The sequence below is a fragment of the Mobula birostris genome, chromosome 12, assembly GCF_030028105.1.
Source record: "Mobula birostris isolate sMobBir1 chromosome 12, sMobBir1.hap1, whole genome shotgun sequence".
Lineage (NCBI taxonomy): Eukaryota > Metazoa > Chordata > Chondrichthyes > Myliobatiformes > Myliobatidae > Mobula > Mobula birostris.
In genome coordinates this window covers 67,520,257-67,542,374 of record NC_092381.1, presented here as the reverse complement: position 1 = coordinate 67,542,374, position 22,118 = coordinate 67,520,257, and the positions used below count along the sequence as shown (strand labels likewise).

The 22,118-nt window shown below is 38.4% G+C and overlaps 2 protein-coding genes across 5 annotated transcripts in view; one reads left to right on the top strand and one right to left on the bottom strand.

Annotated features, from left to right (window-relative positions):
• The window catches only part of prg4b (proteoglycan 4b), a 39,668-nt gene extending 24,816 nt beyond the window's left edge, over positions 1-14,852 (top strand). Inside the window, exons 2-8 of one of the 3 annotated variants that reach the window (XM_072273990.1) lie at positions 361-451; positions 3,805-3,891; positions 4,731-4,870; positions 7,853-8,009; positions 8,536-8,682; positions 10,186-10,311; positions 12,511-14,852. In XM_072273990.1, the coding sequence (XP_072130091.1) occupies positions 361-451; positions 3,805-3,891; positions 4,731-4,870; positions 7,853-8,009; positions 8,536-8,682; positions 10,186-10,311; positions 12,511-12,596 (834 nt within the window). In that variant the 3' untranslated portion in view covers positions 12,597-14,852. The remainder of the gene's footprint in view (positions 1-360; positions 452-3,804; positions 3,892-4,730; positions 4,871-7,852; positions 8,010-8,535; positions 8,683-10,185; positions 10,312-12,510) is intronic. The other 2 variants (XM_072273991.1, XM_072273992.1) reach the window with 2 other exon arrangements.
• Positions 12,623-22,118, bottom strand: part of tprb (translocated promoter region b, nuclear basket protein) — a 77,912-nt gene continuing 68,416 nt past the window's right edge. The window contains exons 44-51 of one of the 2 annotated variants that reach the window (XM_072273993.1): positions 20,882-20,953; positions 20,363-20,457; positions 19,903-20,009; positions 19,085-19,186; positions 17,696-17,855; positions 14,619-14,734; positions 13,751-13,849; positions 12,623-12,841 (exon numbers count right to left, since the gene is read on the bottom strand). In XM_072273993.1, the coding sequence (XP_072130094.1) occupies positions 12,786-12,841; positions 13,751-13,849; positions 14,619-14,734; positions 17,696-17,855; positions 19,085-19,186; positions 19,903-20,009; positions 20,363-20,457; positions 20,882-20,953 (807 nt within the window). In that variant the 3' untranslated portion in view covers positions 12,623-12,785. The remainder of the gene's footprint in view (positions 12,842-13,750; positions 13,850-14,618; positions 14,735-17,695; positions 17,856-19,084; positions 19,187-19,902; positions 20,010-20,362; positions 20,458-20,881; positions 20,954-22,118) is intronic. The other variant, XM_072273994.1, reaches the window with a different exon arrangement.

Sequence of the window (22,118 nt, the reverse complement as noted above, 5' to 3'; positions counted from 1 at the left end):
GAGAAATTTACAATATTTCTTCCACCCCAGTTATTTCTGACAAAGACTTTTTTTTGGTGGAAGCACAATGCCTTTCTTTGAAAGTGTGCACTACATTCATCAGCAGCTCTTTTAGAAGTAGGTTCATCTGATTTGCATAATACAGATTTTAAAAGGTTCAAGTAGGTTTGAGATATTACAGTGTCATAATTATGCCTAATTGAAAAGTATCGTAATGGTCTAATCAATTGGCAGTGGCATAATTGTAGCATTGTCCTGCAAAAGATTTCAGCCCAGGTAAAGGTCATCCATTTCATAAAATAAAAGTCAAATAAGCTATTCATTGGAGGAAAAAAAACACTTAACTGTTATTTTTCATAGGTCCCTAATCCTACTAGGGGTGATAACATGGTAACTGAACCAACTCATGAAGGGAGAAATCGGATAATTGAAAAACCCCAATCATATGAAGGTAGGACATTCAATTTATTTGCTGTTGATTATAATTCATGTTAAGGGTATCCATGTAGGAACTCAGAACAGAAGAAAACATTAAGCAAAGGGCTCCAAATATGCACAAGTAAATGAGCAGTAAAAAAGTGTTTGAAGGAAAGAGGTGCAGTGGCAGTTAATGATTGTTGCACATTCAGAAGGGAAGCTCCTGTAACCTATTGTCTACAGATATGTAATCCCTATATCTTGGTTTCAAATTGATCCATGACAAGTTATGAAACTGAATTCAGTAATGAAAATTAGATTTATTATCATTTCCATAAGGCATGAAATTTGTTGTTTTGTGATAGCAGTACAGTGCAAGGATGTAAAGATGTATAACTTACAAATAAAATAAATACTACAAAAAGTAATGTAGGATAACACCAGAGAAGAAGCAAATATGTTGGAATACTTCTGTAGGGACATAGTCACTTCAGTAATGTGGTATAACAGAACATGGAGGCCCTGGTGAAGAAAAAGAAAGTGGCACATATCAGGTACAAGCAGTTAGGGTCAAGTGAGTGACTCAATGAGTATAAGAGGGAGTACAAAGAAGGTTCACCAGATTGATTCTTGGGATGGCAGGACTTTCATATGAAGAAAGACTGGATGAACTGGGCTTGTACTCGTTGGAATTTAGAAGATTGAGGGGGGATCTGATTGAAACGTATAAAATCCTAAAGGGATTGGACAGGCTAGATGCAGGAAGATTGTTCCCGATGTTGGGGAAGTCCAGAACGAGGGGTCACAGTTTGAGGATAAAGGGGAAGCCTTTTAGGACCGAGATTAGGAAAAACTTCTTCACTCAGAGAGTGGTGAATCTGTGGAATTCTCTGCCACAGGAAGCAGTTGAGGCCAGTACATTGGCTATATTTAAGAGGGAGTTAGATATGGCCCTTGTGGCTACGGGGATCAGGGGGTATGGAGGGAAGGCTGGGGCGGAGTTCTGAGTTGGATGATCAGCCATGATCATAATAAATAGCGGTGCAGGCTCAAAGGGCCGAATGGCCTACTCCTGCACCTATTTTCTACGTTTCTATGTTTCTATGTTAAGATGTGCAAGGGAACACTTAAGAGAGAAATCAGGTGTGCTAAAAGAAGGCATGAGGTTTCTCTGCAGACAAGGTAAGCAAGACTATTAAAAGATTCTAGCACTATATTAAGAGCAAAAGGATAGCAAGGGACAAAAATGATCCTCGAAGATCATCATTGTCGTCATCTATGCGTGGAGCCAAAGAAGATGAGGGAAGATCTGTATTTACTCTGTAGACAGCCACAGAGACTGTAGAATTGAGGCAAATGTGTAGTAAGGTCACAAACCAGATCTGGATTACAGGAGAGGTGGTGCTGGCTTTCTTGCGGCAAATTAGGGTGAATAAACCCCTAGGGTCTGACAAGGTGTCTACTTGGGCCTTGTGGGTGGCTAGTGCAGAAATTGCAGCAGCCCTGGCAGAAACATTTAAAACATTCTTTACCATGGGTGAAGTGCTGGAGGACTGGAGGATAACTAATGCTGTTCTGTTGTTTTAAAAAGGCTTTAAGAATAAGCCAACAAATTATAGGCAGTGTGAGTCTTACATTAGCCATGGAAAAATTATTAGAAGGTGGTCTAAGGGACAGGCATCCGTTAGTCTTGCGAGACCATGGATCTGTACCTGGAAAGTCTTCACTCTCCAGTGCACAGGCCTGGGCAAGGTTGTATGGAAGACCAGCAGTTGCCCATGCTGCAAGTCTCCCCTCTCCACACCATCGATGTTGTCCAAGAGAAGGGCATTAGGACCCATACAGCTTGGCACCAGTGTCATCGCAGAGCAATGTGTGATTAAGTGCCTTGCTCAAGGACACAACACGTTCCATCGACTGGGGCTCGAACTCATGACCTTCAGGTCGCTAGTCCATTGCCTTAACCACTTGGACACGTGCCCACACAAGGGACAGGGTATGTAAATATTTGGATAGATAGGACCTGATCAGGGATAGCCAACATGGCTCTATGCTTGGTAGGTTGTGTCTAACCAAACATATACCGTATTTATTTGAGGAAGTTACCAAGAAAAGGCAGTGAATGTTATCTATACAGGTTTTAGCAAGGTCTTTTGACTGGTTAAAACATTAACTTGCTTGATATTCAGGATGAAGTCCTCAGTTAGATTCAACATTTGTTTCATGGGCAAAGATGGAGTGGTAGTAGGTAGCTGTCTCTCTGACTCTAGGCCTGTGACTAGTGGTGTGCCTTAGGTTAATTATAGTTTATCATCTATATTAATGATTTAGATGATAATGGGGGTAAGATCAGTAAATTTGCAGATGACACCATGATGGGGGGACATTGTGGATATTGAGGAAAGCTATCAAATTTTGCAGCATGATCTTGGACCTTCTGGGAAAATGGACTGAAAAATGGCCATTGAAATTTAATGCAGACAAGTGTAAAGTGTTGCACTTTGGGAGGACAAGCCTGGAAAGACTAACACAGTGAATGGTAAGGTTTTGAGGTGTGCAGTAGAACGAATAGAAACACATAATTCCTTGAAAATGGCATCATAGGTAGATGAGGTTGTAAAGAGAGCTTCTGGCATATTGGCTTTCATAAATCAGGGCACTGAGTACAGGATATGGGATGTTCTGTTAGTTATATAAGATGTTACTGAGGCCAAATTTGGAATACTGTGTGCATTTCTAGTCATATATCCACAGGAAGTATATCAATAAGCTTGAAACAGTGCAGAGAAAATTTACAAGGATGCTGTTGGGACTTGAGGACCTGAGTTATATGGAAAGGTTAGGACTTTATTCTCTGGGGTACAGGAGAATGAGATCTTAAAAATGTCTACAAAATTATGTGGGGTATCGTTAAGATGAATGTATGTAGGCTTTTTCCTCTGAGGTTGGGTGAGATCTAGAGGTCGTAGTTTTAGGGTGAAAGTTGACATACTTAAGTGGAATCTAGAGAGGAACTTCGCTCAGAAGATGGTCTGCGTGTAGAACGAGCTGTCCGCAGAAATGGTAGATGGGAGTACAATGCAACATTTAAGAGAATTGTGGATAGATGCATGGATGGGAGGGATATGGTCCAGTGGCAGGTAGATGGGACTAGGCAGAAGATTAGGTTGGTATGGTCTGGATGGCTGAAGAACTGTAGTACTCTGACTTGAATAATGCTTTAACACTGCATCTCTATGGCACATGATGTTGAATATCACAAGTGGTAAGTTGTCAATGAATCATATAACTAAGCGTGAAATGAAAGTTTCAACAAATGTTAACAATTATGAGATATGGATGATTTCTTGATTTTAAAATCAAATTATTATTAAAATTATCATTTAGACGTCCTTAATGATCCCAATTTGTGTAATAAGAAGCCTTCAGATGCTATGACAACTCTACAAAATGGAACCACATATATTTTTAGAGGTAAGATGTTAAAGAAACTTTGTAAATATATAAAAAAAATCTAAATGCGAATCTGAATACTTTTTTCTGATGTTTGGCTCCACCTCTGGGAGAGTGTCAGTGCCTCAACTCTGGACAAATCTCAGAAGTTACACATGATTAAAAATGGATGGACTGATCACAAGCTGATTTAACAGAGAGAAATGTTTTATGTCTTAGGTTTGGCTCATTTTTTTTAATCCAAAGGGAGTGAATGCCAATCAGAATGGGCGGGTCTGTTGAAGTGGAAATGTTACAGCTCACAAGCTGCCCAAATGAAGCTAACACATTGACCAGGAAGATTGGGAGAGGATGTTGAATGTTTTCCAGTAGAATATAGGATTAAGTAAATTGGAATTTAAATCCATCTGTCTTTGCCAATAATATAATGGCATTAAATGCTCAGTGCTGATCATATCATTGATTATTTGCCTAGCAATCATTAAGAAGTAGCAGAATCAGGTTTATTATCACTGGCATATGTCCAGTAATGTGTTGCTTTATGACAGAACAGTCAATACATTACAAATTACAATATGTTACAACAGGAAATATAAAAAATAAGTAGCACAAAAAGAAAGCAAAAAGTGAGATAGTGTTCGTGGTCTGTTCAGAATCTGATGGTGAGAGGGAAGAAGCTGTTCCTAAAATGGTGAGTGTGGGTCTTCAGGTAGCAATGAGAAGTGGGCATGACCCTGATGGTAGCAATGAGAAGTGGGCATGACCTGGATGGCAAGGGTTCTTAATTTAAGATATTCGTAAACACCAGTTATCCTTTCCATTTGACAAAGCTGAATTGTGGCTTAATTTTATGTTTTCAGGCCATTTATTTTGGACAATAAACCAGAAAGGACAATTATTAGACCATCCACATAGGATCAGTGATGTGTGGGGCATTCCATCCCCAATAGACACCGTCTTCACAAGGTGCAACTGCCTTGGAAATACATACTTTTTTAAGGTAAGTTTCTTTGTCTTATTCCTTGTCCAATGAGGAGATCAAAATAACAATGGTGTTTGTAATTGCTGTAAAGCAGAATGGCTGCTGATTTAACATTTTCCCATGTCTTTTCACAAGAAACCAACCTAACATTCCCTCTTACAGCTTTCATTCTAAAGATGCAGAACACAAAAAGTAACATAGGATCTTTGAAATACAAGATCAATTTGTCCCACACATTGTCATTTCCCTCTGGCCCGGCAATTTATTTATCTAGGTTGATTCTGAAGTTTGTGTAGATTCTGCTGCACCACACTTCCAGGCTGTTCAGTCCAGATAATATTACCAAAGGTTTCTGGCCTACTGCTTTCATTTCATCTATGCAATCAATGACAAGGTTGTTGCTTACAAGAACTGCAAAAACTGAATTGCAAAGCAACCATACTGATGCAAAAAGCATCACAAGATCATGCAAACATGGGTCTCCAATTGCACCTCTAAATTAAGACGTCAGAAAGTTGTTGGAAATTACACACCTACATTTGCAATCTATTATCCATAATCTCTGCTCTCACCATTGAGGCTAGACAAAAAAAGACCAAGATAGTATGTATGAATGATTGGCATCCTGTCACACTCACCTCAATCATAAGCAAATGCTTGGAGAGGCTGGTCAAGGACTACATCTACAGCATGCTACCACCCACACTGGACCCCCTACAATTCACCTACTGACATAACTGATGAAGAAATGATGACATAATTACAGCACTACACACCATCCTCACTCACCTGGAAAGGAGGGATGCTTATGTTAGAATGCTATTCTTGGACTACAGTTCAGCATTTGACAAGAAGCTCAGACACCTGGGCCTGCACCCTGCCTTGTACAGCTAGCTGGATCTTGGGCTTGCTGTCGAATCGCCGGCTGGTGGTAAGGATGAGCACCCTCACCTCTGCCCCTCTGACCCTCAACACAGGAAACCCCCAGAGCTATGTCCTGAGCCCCCTCCTCTACTCCCTCTACACCCATGACTGTGTTGTTGTGCACAGCTCCAATCCGCTGATCAAATTTGCACTTGACACGACATTGATAGGCCTAATTTCCAACAATGATGAATTGAATTGACTTTATTTCTTACATCCTTTACATACACGAGTAAAAATCCTTACGTTATGTCTCCATCTAAATGTGCAATGTGCAATCATAGTAATTTATAATAAATAAAACAGTCAATGTAATATAGAGTACACTCAAATCAGCGTGAGTCCATCAGTCTGATGGCCTGGTGGAAGCTGTCCCGGAGCCTGTTGGTCCTGGTGTTTATGCTGCGGTACCACTTCCTGGATGGTAGCAGCTGGAATAGATTGTGATTGGGATGGCTTGGGTCCCCAATGATCTCATGGGCCCTTTTTACACACCTGACCTTGTAAATGTTCTGAATAATGGTAAGTTTACAACTACAGATGCACTGGACTGTCCACACCACTCTCTGCAGAGTCCTGCGACTAAGGGAGACACAGTTCCTCTACCAGGCAGTGATGCGGCCAGTCAGGATGCTCTCAATTGTGCCCCTGTAGAAAGTTCTTAGGACTTGGGGAAAGTTCTTAGGATTTGGCCTACAGAGAAGTCAATGCCAACACAGTGGAAAACAACCTCTCTCTCAATGTCGAAAAAGCAAAGGAGCTAATTGTGGATTACAGGAGGAATGGAGACAGGCTAGGCCCTATTGACATCAATGGGACTGTATTTGAGAAGGTGAGTATTTTCAAATTTCTTGGTATACACATCACTGGGGATCTCACCTGGACCGTACGTACCAGCTGTGTGGTGAAAAAAGCACAACAGCACCTCTTTCACCTCAAGGTGGCTGAAGAAGTTTCACATGAGTCCCCAAACCCTCAGGACTTTCTTCAGGGGCACCATCACCAAGAGCATCCTGACTGTGTCACTGCCTGGTCTGGGAATTGTACTACCCTCAATCACAAGGCACTCCAGAGAGTGGTGTGGACAGCCCGGCACATCTGTAGATGTGAACTTTCTTCTATTCAGGACATTTACAGCAGCAGATGTGTAAAAAGGGCCCAGAGGATCAACAGGGACTGCAGCCATCCCAACCACAATCTGTTTCAGCTGCTTCCCTCTGGTAAATGGTACCATAGCATTAAGGCCAGGACCAACAGGCTCCAGGACAGCTTCTTTCACCAGGCCAGATTGATCAGTACACATTGATCTGGTTGCATATCTGACTGTACATACATGTATACAGAACACAATCAGTTTTTGGGCAATATCCTACATTTTCCTTCCTTATTGCTTTACATAGCAATGGAGATACAAAATAAAAGATTTTTACTCCCTCGTTGCGAGAAAAAAATGAAAAAAAATTTTAAATCTAATTTTAATACACAAGCTACCATTAAGAGAGGTGGTGAAAGAGTACAGGTAAAATGCAGAGAGCCTATTCTCCAAGAATGATAACACAAAACAATGAACACAACAGCTGATGACGACAATAAATTTGTATTGGACATGCCCACAATTAAAGTCAAAAAGGCAACTGCCATAACCAGAGGTACTTTGAGTTCAATTCGCTATGTGTTTAATTGGCCATGGGCTCAGCTTTCAGCTGGTGGTGGTGGGGCTGTGGTGGGGGGGGTGGGATCTTGTAGCACCTCTAGCAAAGAGTAGTGCGTTGCAAAAACTATTAGGAAATTGAGAGCAGAATTGTACTTGGAAATACTACTTGGTAAGTGACTCCTTGTACTCAAATTCAGGTACTGTAAAAACTGAGCAGTGTGGATAACAATGAATTCCATTTATTGAACTTCCTGCAAATTTATCCAATCTGCAGCAGAATGAGTTTAAAAAGAACCAAATGGAATGTGTTATCAATGCGACGACTGTTTAATTTGAATTCCCACCTACTTAAGTGTGTCAGTTTATTAATTGCGTTTCAATAGAAACTTCTCTTAAAGCATCGATTCTTGTTGAATTTATAGGGAGACCAGTACTGGCGATTTCAGGATGGGCACATGGACAGTGGCTATCCTCGAAGAATTGCAGCCGGCTTTTCAGGATTGAGTGGGGAAATAACGGCTACACTTTCAGTGGCTGCATACCGTAACAGACCTGAAATGGTGTATTTCTTCAAAAAAGGTTATTTCGGTTCCCTCGTAAAAATATTTTCCCTATTTGTTTTTTCTGATTAATGAATGTTTACACATGCAATGCATCATATCGTATTTTAATGTTTGTCTTCAAATGTACACTATTTCATTACTAAACATCAGACATTAACAAGAGCAAACTTACAGCTCAGGCAACCTGGGTTTGATCAAAGGTGTTCTGTGTAGAGTTTTCACGTTCTCCTTATAACTGTGGCTTTCCCATGTACTCTGGTTTACTTCCATATCCCAAAGATGTTGGTACGTGAATTGGCCATTGAAAATAGCACTAGTGTAGGCAAATAGAACGAGAAATGAAGGGGAGTTGAAAGGAATGAGAGGGAAATAAGACATGGATTGGGACTGATTAGATTGCTTTGTTGTGAGTTAGCATGGACTTGAAGGGCTAATTAGCAGTCTTTCATTGTAAGTAATTCCCTTTAAGTTTGTGCAACTGCACTGTAAATGCACAAAATTTGGGAATTAATTTTCATAATTAAATGCATTCTGTATTCCAGGTGGATTATACCAGAAATATGTATATCAAAGACCCATCACATCTTGCCCACAAGAACGCACTCACAGCTATACTTATCAGGTGGCAAGACGTTACAGGCGGCAAACAATGGTTGCCATACAGAAAAGCAGGAAACTTCAAAATATAGGTACAGAATTCTTGTGTGCTCAGATTCAGTAACTAAAGCACATGGTTTTGAAGCCATCTTATAGAGTTCAAAGTTAGTCAACTTCCAAAACAATTAAAAATTTAGTATTTGACTGTCCGAGATATTTTCCATTCATTGGCTAGGCTAAGATTCATAAGCCTTGAGTATTAAGGAAAATGGAGATGCCAATAAACAATTTTACTGAATTAAAATAAATTTTATTTGGCTCAATTACTAAATTTGTTGTGCAAATATAAAGTTTAAACTTTGTTCTGAACACATTCTGAAGTATGATATGCACAACTATTCAAAAATGATAGTTATGGAACAGCAGATCATATCTTGTACTTTTTCCCAAAAAATACAATGGATAATTTTGCAGAAAGCACAAAACTAAGCACATTGCTGCTATTTATGTGGTTATTTAGTGAGAGTTTCATAAATGTTGATCTAATTTTTATAATTGCTTAGAAATTGGGCAATTATTTCTTTTTAATATCTTATTTTTTCAGGTGCAAGTTATTTAATGGTACAATCTGGAATGATGCTAGTGATTCAACCCATTGAATTGACCTGTCTGGACTTTTTAATTTTGTTTTTAAGTTTTTAAATCAAAAAAAGATTTGCACTGGAACAGATCAGAAATATCTGTAAATTCTTCATCTGCAGCTTTTTGGTTATTTTTTTCCCCCAAAACAGATACTATAAACCTTTTAAATAGAATACGCAAGTAGAGCAAATGTCGAGAGAGAAAAATGAGGGCAATTGTGTTTTTTTTTAAATAAGCATCTGGCTCTTACAGTATAGTTAAAATTAATGCAAATTGTCATAAATCTTGAATGTATCATTAAAACTGAATAATGTTGAATGATCCTTCTCACCCTAGGTAGCTGTATTTGAACATATGGGAACATTGGTTGAAAGCCTTAATTTACATGAAGTTGTTGGAAGATTAATTTCCTAGTTGCAAACCAAGGCAGATTAACTGAGATTTGCCTGGTAGCATCTACATCTCAGTCGGAAGACAGTGAGTTTATCCCATTCCAAAGAACAAAATTCCAAAGCTGACTATCCTGTGCAGTACTGAAAGATTGTAGCATGAAAGGGCAGCAATTTTATCCTACAGCAGAAAGTCAAGTCCTGTTGCTCTGTCAGGAATCTGTGAATTCCTTTGGCACTATTTCAAAGAGTGCAGAAATTAAAGTTACATTCTAGCCAATGTTTTTAGTTTCTCCCCACATCACTGAAAAAAAAATTCATCAGCAGGCTCAAGCTAATAAGAACCGGACGTATGCAAATTAGCCACTGTGCTCCTATGCTTCAAAGAACTTATCTGATATCAAGGCATCATGTGAAGTTCTGGAGCAGAATGAGTTTTCCAAAATGAGTGACTGAACTGGGCAGAGTTGAACCAGCTCAAAAGAAAGGAAAATACAATAACTACTTCTCTTGTGTTACACAATAAAATAATTTACTTTCCACCACTAATTAACTTTCTTTCAGCTGAACTTTCTGTTGAAATGTCAATAAGGAAAAACTGGCATGGCTTTCCTATAACAGTCACATCAGCCATTTCACTTCCAAATCCTGGACTTCCAGAAAAATATGAATATTATGTGCTCTCACGGGGTAAGTTCAGCCTGATTTCTTTTTGTGCACTTGGCTATCAACAGGGTATTTAAGAAGGATGAGTAAAACGTTTACTCTATTTAAACAAGTTTAACAGCAGCTGTCGAAAGCATTAGTTCATTTCAATGAAGGGGAGTATTTAGACATGCATTACTTAGCAGGCATTTGTGAACAGCAGATGTTTGTTAAATCATCAGGTCAATAAACTGGAAGTATGAAAGATCATAAGTAGGCAGAGGCATTTACTGTTTATTAGTTTTTAAAAAATGTTCATTTAGAGGCTGGGATAAAGGTAATTTTCTAATTCTAAGATGTGGAAAGTACTGTATCTGAGAACATAGACCAAAGACATCAGTTTTTCCACCATTATTTTAAAAAAGATTTAAATTCCAAATTTGCAGAAAACATTAAGAAGCCCAACTAGTTGCAAAAAATAAGAACAAGAAATTCACTGAAAATATTGTGGGAATTAAACTTACTGAAATACATCTCTTGGTGGAGGCATGACATCATCATCCCCCTGGGAAAAGTGGAAGATTGTTCAAAACATTTGCTTAAAGGCGAAATGTAGAGTTGAAGGCATAAAAGGAATTGGGCATCTTAATGCACAAGATACTAAAAGGCATCAGATAGATACAGAAAGAGTAAAATGAAAACTGGAGATTTCAAGTAGTTGCCGTAACACTGAAAAAGAGCAGTTAATTCTTTTACTTCAGTACTTGCCTGCACTAAGCCCATACCCCTCAATTTCTTAACATCCAAGAACCTGTTCTAAAAATACTCAGTTTCCTGAATAGGTAATACCAAAGATTCACATCAATTTGGTGGAACTTTTACTCCTCTGCCCTACATGGCTAACACTTGAGAGATACTGGTATTGCAATCTCCAACCGGAGAACATCATTGCAACTATCCTGTCTCACTTGTCATTCCTCAGTCTTCTAGGCATGAGAGAAAAGGCCCAGACTTTCCTCAGATAACAAAATTCTCAGCACAGGAATTAATCTGATAAATTTTGTTGCATCCATTCCACTACATACATTTCCTCTTTTAGGTAAGAGACCAGGCCTGTTCATACTTCTCCTAAGCAATTTCACTTGGGTCCCACAATATGTGATCATAAAGCACCAATTTTGTAACTCATATAAGAATGTGTGCTTTAATGACACAAAGCCTGGTCAAAACTCAGCAGCAGTACTTGGCACCTTATCTCAAAGATCTAGTGCCCTCGAAAATTAATACAACTAATTTACTGGGACAGCAGAATTTGCAGCACTATATAGTGTACAAACCTGACTATGTACTTGTGCTTAGAATTTTCAAGGTGACAAGTTTGAAATGGTACGGAATGCAAATGAGAAAGCAGAATCAAATTAGATTTCATATTCCTGTCCTTAAGACCAAAGGCAATTTTTTTTTTTGTTGAGGATAGCAATATGCAGAGATAAAAGCATAAGGTCAGTAAAGCTTATGTGCAAAAGATTAGTCTTATTCCAACATCAAATTGTTCATAAAGAACTGTAATAATACTGTTAGGTGTTGCATCATCCAGTCTTTCAAATAAAACAGCTCACAGCACCTCTTGCATACCCAAGTCAGACAGCATCCAGAGAAATGAAGTTTGATAATCTTTCACCAGAACTGGAAATATTAGCTCCATTTCTCTCTCCACAGATGCTGACTGACCTGCAGAGTACTTCTAGCATTTTTGTTTTCATTTCAGGTTTCCAGAATCTAGAAAATATTGCCTGTTGATTTCAGATACAAATTGTTTATTTGAGATTAAAATAATGGAATTGCCAAAGGTTCCATAATCCCATCAGTAGTGATAGTGGGTGAAAAATAACCCTGTTCTTACATTAGAATCACAAACCACGAGTAATAGAAAAAAAAAACCTCCTTTGTAGTAATTTTGCTTATTAAAAGTTAATTCACTAGCATTAGAACTCTGACAAGAGCTTCCTTCCTATCCTCTCCACCCTGAATGGTTAGCCATTGAAAATAATTTAACTGTATAAAGATCTGATGTATAGTATAATCAAAATAACTTTGCTAACTACAAGCAATGTAAGCATTTCAAATTTCAACTTTACATTAAGTTCCTTTCCAATCCACACAGTAAAAGGAAGCAACTTCTAGATTGAAAACTAAATATTTCATGTGTCTGATCATTCCTTCGTTTACTTCTCTCCATTTTAGCTAAATCCTACAAGGTTGATCCAGTGAACCAGAAAGCTACTTATATGAAAAGAAGTGTAACAAAGGACTTGTACAAATGCCTTTAACAAACCAAAAAGGAAAGAATAACAAGTTTCAACATAAATTAAAAAGGAAAGCATTTTATTTTTCCATGGAAAAAGACTAACAGGACAGGAACCCACAAATGTTGGAAGCTCAAAAAATTGTTTTATTTAGCAAGGAGCCAAACCAATGACTAAAGATCAATATGCTTCATTCACATAGTAGTATGTTCTTTAACTATGATTTCCTCTGTTTATGCCTCTTCTTCCTCCCATTGAAAGGTTCATACCTGGAAAGGGAAACATAATAACCTGGAATTATGACAGAGAACAATTGCTTTATAAAATGAATTATCTCCTTGCTGTGTTACAATATAACCCTGTACAATTAAAAACTGAAGCATAAATATGTAGTCTTATACATTATTGTAGATTGCACACTCCAAAATGTTCATTTACTGGTAAATTTACAACTCTTGAAACCCTGATCTGTTTAGCATGGTGACAATCCTTAGCTAGCATCTGTATGGTGTTTGCACCTTCTCCCATGACCCAAAGGGTTTCCTTTGGATTCTTCCCTCATCTTAAGGAGGTGCTGATAGGTTAACTGGCTACTGTAAGGCAAAAGAATCAAAGGGCAGTTGATAGCCATCTGAGTGAAAATGAGTTGTAGGAATACACAAAAATGGGACTCCATTGGTGCAATGCATTTCTATATAATAATACGTCGACTCAGGCCTAGGGGACCTGCGTCTGGCACGATTATGATAATTTCTATATCACAAAAGAAAAATACTGTTATCTCAAGCACGACTTTCTCAGATGCCATTCCTTGGAATTATATCTGCAAAGATCAATATACTTAACCTAGAACTGAGGCCATATTCTACCTAACAAAGATATTAGCTGGGTCAGTTGGCACCGACACCAGATTGACTCTAATCTTAGATTTCCACCCCACCACATGCCTAAGAAAAACATTCTCTGGTCTGAACAAACATATGCAGCCCCCTGAAGAACCTGGCTTTTCCATCAGGAAGGAGTTCCTTTTCACCACTTTGTATGTACACTTAAATATCATAAAATCCCATCTCAAAACTGTTGTCGAAAGACTCCAGTCAAAATCCTTCCTTTTCCTGCTTGGTGTTCATTTCTCCCCTGTAAAGCAGGGTCTCGATATAAAATGAAGTTGTTCTTGCCTCTCCGACTAATGAATTGTCGTCCTCGAGCTGCAATCCTCCCCATCTGTGGATACAGCCTTACTCTTCTTAAAGGTTTAGGTTGTGTGATGGCAGCATCTATCAAAAAAAATAAACAAATCGATATTCACAGAAGGGGATAAGTAAGGACATCAAACCTAAATTAAAAACACTTATGATACTGGTAGCTTCATGACAAACAATAGGTTTCTTGTGTTCTTTTTAACAAATAGCCTTCCAAGGTGATCTTAAGTCATCTGTACAGTAATGCATCAACCACTGAGGTAAACTAATACCCCTGAAGCAGAAGGCTACAGGTTTAAACCCCACTGAAGAGCCTAATACAAAATTAATCTGATATTCCAATATGGTATGGAAGGAGTTCAGAATTGTTAGAGGTGTGGTGTTAAGAGGTGTTAAATCAGGGCACTTTTCCTCAATTGATTCAAGAAAGAAGACACAGTATGATACGGGTTCCTAAAAAGAACTGGTGTCTTGGATAATTTACCCTTCAATGAGCACCATGCAGAAAATGTTGATCATGACACTGCCATTTGTGGGACCTTGCTGCCAGCTTTCCAGCTTTACATTTTCATCAGATGCAAAGCACAATGATAAATCTCAAAGACTTAAGAGGTGTGATACTGTGAAAAGGCCTTACAAAATTGCATACATCTTTCTGCAAAAAGAAATTTACGCGAATTTTAAATATACTTCCCATTACATTTTGTGGAACTAACAATATTGCTCCCCCCCTGAATTTGTTCTCATTGACTGGCAATGCCTTTTGGCACAAGGGCACCATGTGGAATCTACAGGCCGTGTAAAAAAAAACATAAATCCACCATAGCCCTTTCAAATTACATACCAGCTGAACTAGAAGGAGGATCCTGGCTAGTGGACGGAATATCAGCTTCGTCTGAAGGCTGGGCAGATTCTTCCTCCTGATGTCCTTCAATCTCCAACATGACATCTGAACTAAGCCTAGGGAAAGAAAGGTACCTTTAGTTTATCTGCTAACCATTGTAGAGGATGAAACTTTCCTCATAAGATTCATTATGAATAATTATAAATGAAACATGTATATTAAAGTCACACTAAAACAAAAAAATAAATAAACTATGCTAGAGCATAACAAGTGCCCTGATGTCAATGAACTTCTAGAAATAAATATATACAGTTTCCAATCTACCATCTGGACAGACAGTTGATTTGAGTTACGTTGATGCCTTTAAAGAAAACGGAATAGGAAATGAAAAAAGATGTTAAACCAAACTATCAAATGCACAATAGCAGAGATCATTGATCTGATGAATACAATTCACTTCCCTCAACCAGAATTAAGAAAGTGCTTGGTAAATGTTAACTAAATGTACTTAAACTAAAACCATAACAAGCACAACTGAGGTGTAACAGTTAACAAATGCATGAGCAGATTTTCATCTCAGGATCCCGCAATGAACATCCAGAACAGCTCTACACCCTTGGACCTGTAATTCTTAAATGGACCTTAAATGTTGTTCAGCAAAAATGCTGTATGCCGCACTTCACTTACATTATTTAAAATGGAAAATGCTGCATTGCTCCAGTGAGCATGATTTTCCACCACGTAGGTACATGTAATAAGGGACTTGGACTCTAACAGCATAGAATACACTGTATAGATTTGATGTTTCTTTTATTTGAAATGTATAGGTGTTGGGTGGGAGGGGTGAGGTTTTTGGAGATGAAAGTAATAGAAACAAGATTCTGCACTGGTTAGACAGTTTATCGTATGATTTGGTGAAAATAAGAGGATAAGTCATTGTTACATTCATTACACTATTCAACAGGCAGATTGGTATGGAAAATCGTTAGCATAGCAAAAACATCTCAACAAACCAATTCCTATATAATGGCAAGTTGGAAGAATTTTTATCTTGTCCCAAGACCTACATTCCCCTCACATAAGTCTTTGTAATTAAGAGTCAAAGAACATGAAAGTAGGCCCTTTAGCGCAACTCATTCATGTTAACCATAATGTATATCCAAGCTAATCCAATGTATCTGTATTCCATCCAGATCCTTCTAAATCTTTGATATCCATCTACCTATCCAACTGTCTTTTAAAAGCTGTCATTTTACCTGCCTCAACCACTTATTCTGGCAGCTCACTGCATATACATATCATCTTTTTGTGTAAAAAGAAAGCTGCCATCAGTTTCTATTAAATCTTTCCCTTCTCATCTAAAGCTGTATGCTCTAGTTCTTGATTCCTCAACCCTGGGAAAAAGACTTAAGTGCATTCATCTTAGCTATGCATCACATGATTACATTCAACCTCTATAACATAGTGCCACTCAGTCTCCGATGCCGTAATGAACAAACTCCTAGCCTATTCAACCTCACCCTATGAGTCATGACACCGTTGAGCCCTGGCAATTTCCTTGTAAAACTTGCTGCATTCTTTCCAGTTTAATAGCATCTTTAACAAGATGATAGACAGGATGACCAACACTGCAAATGCTGCCTCACCAACATCAAGCATACCCAGCATTACATCAATTTCTACACTCTGTACCTGGAAAGATGAAGGTCACCATACAAAAAAGCTTTCACCATCATAGTGTCTATCTGTCACTGCAAACATTCATGGAACTGTAACTCCAAGGTCCCCTTGTTCTACAAGATTCTGCAAGAACCTACTACTCACTATGAACGTTCTACCTTGATTCAATTTTCCAATATGCCACACTTTACATTCAAGTAAATTAAACTTTATTCCCAAGCTCCTTATACAACTAAGATCACGCTGTAATCCCTGATGACCTTCACTGTTGATGATACCACCTATTTTAGTGTCATCTACAAACTTATTAACTAGGGTTTGTATATTCTTGAATATTTTGCAGTCTAAGATATCAACATGAATAGAGGGGTCATCAGCACATCTCAATAAAGGGCATGTCTTGAGCCTATGGCATTGATTTCTATATATTCCATACCTGTGTCTTCTGAAAACTTACTGATCAAGCCCTCAACATTATTCACTTTTGTTACAAACAGCAAGGGTACCAGCAATGAGAGCTGTGAAACGCCACTAGTTACCAACATCTAAATCATAAAAACAACACTCCACCATCATGCGCTGTGCCCCCTGGCCAATTTACCACACTTTGGTTTCAACTAAGTTTCCCCTTTCCCTTGGATCCCATGATCCCTAGGCCTTTTGGATTGGTCTCCCAAATGTGAAGCTCTGAACTGAAAGTCCATGTAAATCACATCTTCTGCACTGGTATCACTCATACAAACTCTTGAAAATATTCAAACAGATTGCTGAGACAGGATCTGTCTTGCTCGCCATCTCTGACCAGTCCATGTCTTTCCAAATGCTCATGAATCCAGCTCAAGTTTTTCTAATTAATTTCCCTATGACTGCCATTAGGCTCATTTATCTGTAATTAACAGGCTCTATTCTCGTGGTCCTTCTTGAAAAGGGAAACTATGTTTACCATCCTCCAACCATTTACTATCTCACTTGTGGCTAGCAAACATTTCAAAGCCCCAGCAATCTCTTCCCTTGCCCCCCCCCACCTTAAAAGCCCAGATTACATCTCATCCTGCTCTGATTTATCTACCTTTAAGATCACCAAGGCATTAATTATTACTTCCTTATTAATGCCTTCTTTTACAAAGTCAATTTCCTTTGTAAATACCAATTAAAAGTATTACTTAGGATCTTATCTATGCCGTCTTGCTCCACATAACAGTTGGTCAATTCACCTTTGATGTACAGTCCACTGAAAATTTAGTCAACATTTCTGGTCAAATTAAATTGCTAAAGGCCATTTCAAAGAAAGTTAATTTTTGGAAAACTGTAACAAATTGATCAATTGTAAAAGTCAATGATTAAAAATAAGTAGTGAACAGCACTAGATAGTGAACAGCACTAGTCCTCCTTCTTACCCTTCTTGGTCTGCTCCTTCAATAAACACCTCATCCGCATCATCACCAGCTCCAGATTCAACTGTGCTGGACAGATTGCTTGTGGATGTTGCAACCATAGGAACAGACTGCGAGGCATGCTCAGTTATATCTGTTTGTGGCCCCTCACTGAAAACAGTCACTGAAAGGGAAAAAAAAGTTGTTATGTATCTATATGGGGTTACAACATTTTTTTAAAAAATCAAATGATGAGGCAATATGTAATATTAATATACTTATTTAAGAATGCAAATACATTGAAAGTAGTTCAAAAGAAAAGTTTACCTACAAAAAGGAAAGGTTACCTCACAAGGGATTGTTTAGACAGGCTATGCTTGCATCGCAGGAGTTTGAGAGAATGTGAGAGAACTTGACTTAAACATTTAAGGTCCTTGGGGGTCTTGAAAAAGTCATATGCTTGTTTTGTTGAGGGAGAATCTAAAAGTGGGGGGGGGGCTATTTAAAAAGCAGATGCCATTTTGAGAGAAGTAAACGTTTTTCTGGTCATGTGTCCTTGGAATTTTTTTACATGCAAAAACTCAACCTGCCTTCAGAATCAATAACCAAAAGAATCCTAACATTGAATATGTAATCACTGAGCTCACCAACACAAAACCTCAACTATCATTGCAATCCACAAATAGATCCATTTTACAAAAGGGTGAGGTAAAACAAAAAGATATTCAATTAAAAAAGGACTCCCAACACAACAAAGGGTTGAATAATCTCACAAGCCTACTCGTCATTCAATGTCACAGCAGATAGATAGCTTTTTTAAAAATTTATAAATGCATCAATCCATCTTTCCCTTTCAACTTTGACATCTCCACTGGAATTGGCAGTTACTCTAATATCCAAACTTAACTTCATTAAAAATTCTTCATTCCTATTATAGAAGCTCCTGTGCAAAAATCAGAGACATTTGTGACAGTGACAGTGCCAGGGTTATGAAATGGAATAGTTACTTGCTAGATGTAAAGCTCAGGCTACTGCGTTTTCAGATGCTGCCTTCTGACGGTTGTTCGGGAAGGAGGGATAGCAGAGAAATATCCAAATTATTAACAGACCAACTTCATTAAGAGTTGCTACATACAGCAACCTCAATAACAAAGTTATTTTTATTGTGTAGTTCTGCCTTCTGAAGGTTAAAAAGACTATGCTAGACGAGGTAATTCAAAACTGGCAATTTGTATGTCTTAGTTGTTTTACAACAAAAAAACCAAATGCCCAAATTTGTAATGTATTGTCAAAAGCAACAAAGAAAAATTCATATATTTTTAAGTTTCAGCAGAAAAGTACCAGCACATTAAAGTCACTATCCCTGGTGCAACTGCTTTTCCTCCCACTAGGGCAGTTTCAACAAATACATACCTGGTGCATGAACCTGCAGCGGTGTGGTCGGTACACTGCGGCCTCCAGATTCATCTTCATGAACAGCAGCAAGATAAATTGGCGTCTCATACATTCCCAATCCTGTAGGAGCATGGTGAGGATACTTTTAACACAAAACCAACTCTTAGTGAAATCATGAGAATAAGCAAATAACCTGCCATTGATCTGATTAAACAATTAGCAGTAGATGATCTCACATTTCATGTTGATACTGCAGATAGTGATGAAGGTTGTCTGAGACTACTGAAAACAGAAATGTCAGATGGGAAGCTGCATGGAACATTGGCAGATGGAATTTAATTTTAATAAGTACAAGGTGATACATCTTGGGAAGTCGGTAAGAAATTACACTAAAAGCTAGGGAGCACAGGAATACGGATACAGAGCCCAAATTTGAGGACCTAAGATATCGGACAGGTTGGACAAGATTACGCTTGTTTTGAGTGGAGATGGCTGAGGGATGACCAAATAGAAAATATAAAATTATAGAGGTATAGATTGTTTTTGCTGTGGTAGGAGAATAAAAAAAAACACAAGAAAGCATGTTTTTGCTGTGGTAGGAGAATAAAAAAAAAACACAAGAAAGCATAGATTTAAGATGAAAGGAAAGAATTTGAAAAGAGTTATAGATATATGGAACTCACTGCCAGAGAACTTGACCAAATCCAGGACCTACTTGACTGATCAGCGGAATGTCAGTTCTCTTCAGGATTACAATTTAGTTTCAAGGACCTCCATTAAGCATAATATGCAGTACTTATGTTGATAAGATTTAGAATCTTTTGTAAAAATATTACCTCCTTGTGATGCCAACTGCCCAAGATCAGACTGACTTGAACTAGTCTGATTCATATCCTCAGGTGGTCCAAACCTAAACCGAGGGACTCCTGCAACCTGGGGAGAACTAACCAGAGTTTCTGAAATGAGCTTTTAAATTCAGAATTGCACAGAAGTACATCAACCAAACAAGTTTAAGACATCTGGCAGGGCATCAATTTCCGAATTTTGAAAGCAACACATAAACATATCAATGTCATGGAAGACGCACATTTCTTACTTAAAGCTCACAAGCATTAAAAAGGACTCCACAAATTCCCCCAACTACACTAATCAGAACAAACGACTGCCACAAATCTACACCACTCAGAATTTTACTTGTATCACTGTCCAAAAAAATTCCCCCCATTTATTCATGATATTTTGAAAAAAGATGTCTTATTTTGAACATAGATGGCAATAAAAGAGAAATATCCTTACTGAATGGCTTCTGCAAACCCGTCTGATCGGTGGGGCACAACAAGTGTTGGTGTACTGGGCACCATTCTATCGTCTTCATCAAAAAAATGCTGCTGCTGAAAAACAATGGTAAAGATGAGTCAATGTAAAAGATAAGTGTTTGGAAAACAAAAGACCAATAGTAACAACAGTGTTATGCTGCTCATGAACATAGTACTTTAAATATCGCAACAGCATTTCCAAACTCAAAATTAATACCCCCCTCACACACAACTGAGGGCATGCTGCATCAGTAATAAGATGGACAGGAGACTAATATAGGGTCTTATTAATTGATGTTAATGCAGACAAAAGATCTAATGCCACAAATCATAGTTGTGCTCAGGACAAAACCATCAGAAAATAGACCAAAAAATGGTTCACATTTTGGTTCACAAAATGGTCAGACCATAAAATACAATAAAAAGCAGCTTGAAGAAAAATAACCTCAACGTGGCAATTCACAATTCTAACATATACACTCAGAATTCCGTTACTTACCACACCTCCAATGCCTGGAGTAAGCTGTATTCCCCCACGACTTGATGAAGGTCGCCTCGCTGGTGGAAATCTCTGAGTAATACAAAAGATAACAGAAAACAAAAATTATGGAAAAATCCCATTCTTCAAATGATAATCAACTACCAAAACAGTGTCATATACATCATTCAAAGCTTATGAAACGGACACATTTTGGAAAAGGTCTAGTTGATCGGGGCTTTGCAAAGTGGTTTTGCTTACAAAATAAACATTAGCCTCGATATTTATTGTGTCTTGGAATTTAACGTTTGTCCCAATTTAAAAATGGCACCTCCAAGGAGGTATGCAATGGAGTTTCAAACTGCATTTTTGTTCTGGTATCCAGAGTGTAACTCAAAGCCACTATTCTCCAACTCAGTGCTAAATCTGAGAACATGCATGATGAAAGCTGGATGTAACTAAGCCCACTCAAAGATTCAAAGTACATTTACTATCAAAGTATGCATACAAAATATAACTTGTCCTCCCGCAGGCAGCCACAAAACGAAGAAACACCATGGAACCCACTCAGGAAATCAAAAACCCAATGTGCAAGAAAAGAACAAATTGCCCAAGCAAGCGGACAACAACTAGAATATCAAACATCAAGCCAATAACATTCAAATTTAGTTCAGTTCTATGTCACCCCTCCAACCCACTTGTACGTTGAAACACCCCAGACCACATTGTTTGCCCCAATCCAACCACTCAAAAACAGCAAAAAAAAGAGTAACTAGAATCCAGGAACATATACATGAACCCCAAAGTCCCCCAAAACAAGTCCACAGCCTCTCTGGTCAATCCTTGCAACGTGGATCCCAAGATTCCGGCACTTTCCTCCAAAAGCAGCAAGCAAAAAGGAGAGGAAAACCAGTTAAACACAGACACCGAACACCCACCCATACTTCACCCTCATCGGCTTCTTCAACCTTGCTCAACGCCTTAATCGGAGAAGAGCAGTGGAGTTGATTATGGGATCATGCCCTCAACACCATAACCAGCAACCAACTTTACTGGCCTTAGCAATGGCTTCCAAAGAGGACTGGGCTCCTGGACAATCAGTAAGAAAAGGCAGCAACACCTCTGCCATGATTATTCTAAACACTGGTGCTCAACAAGGTTGCATCCTCAGCCCCGCACTCTATGCCTTATCCATCCATGACTGCATGGTCAGATTCCGCAATAACTCCATTTACAAGTCTTCAGATGATACCGCTGT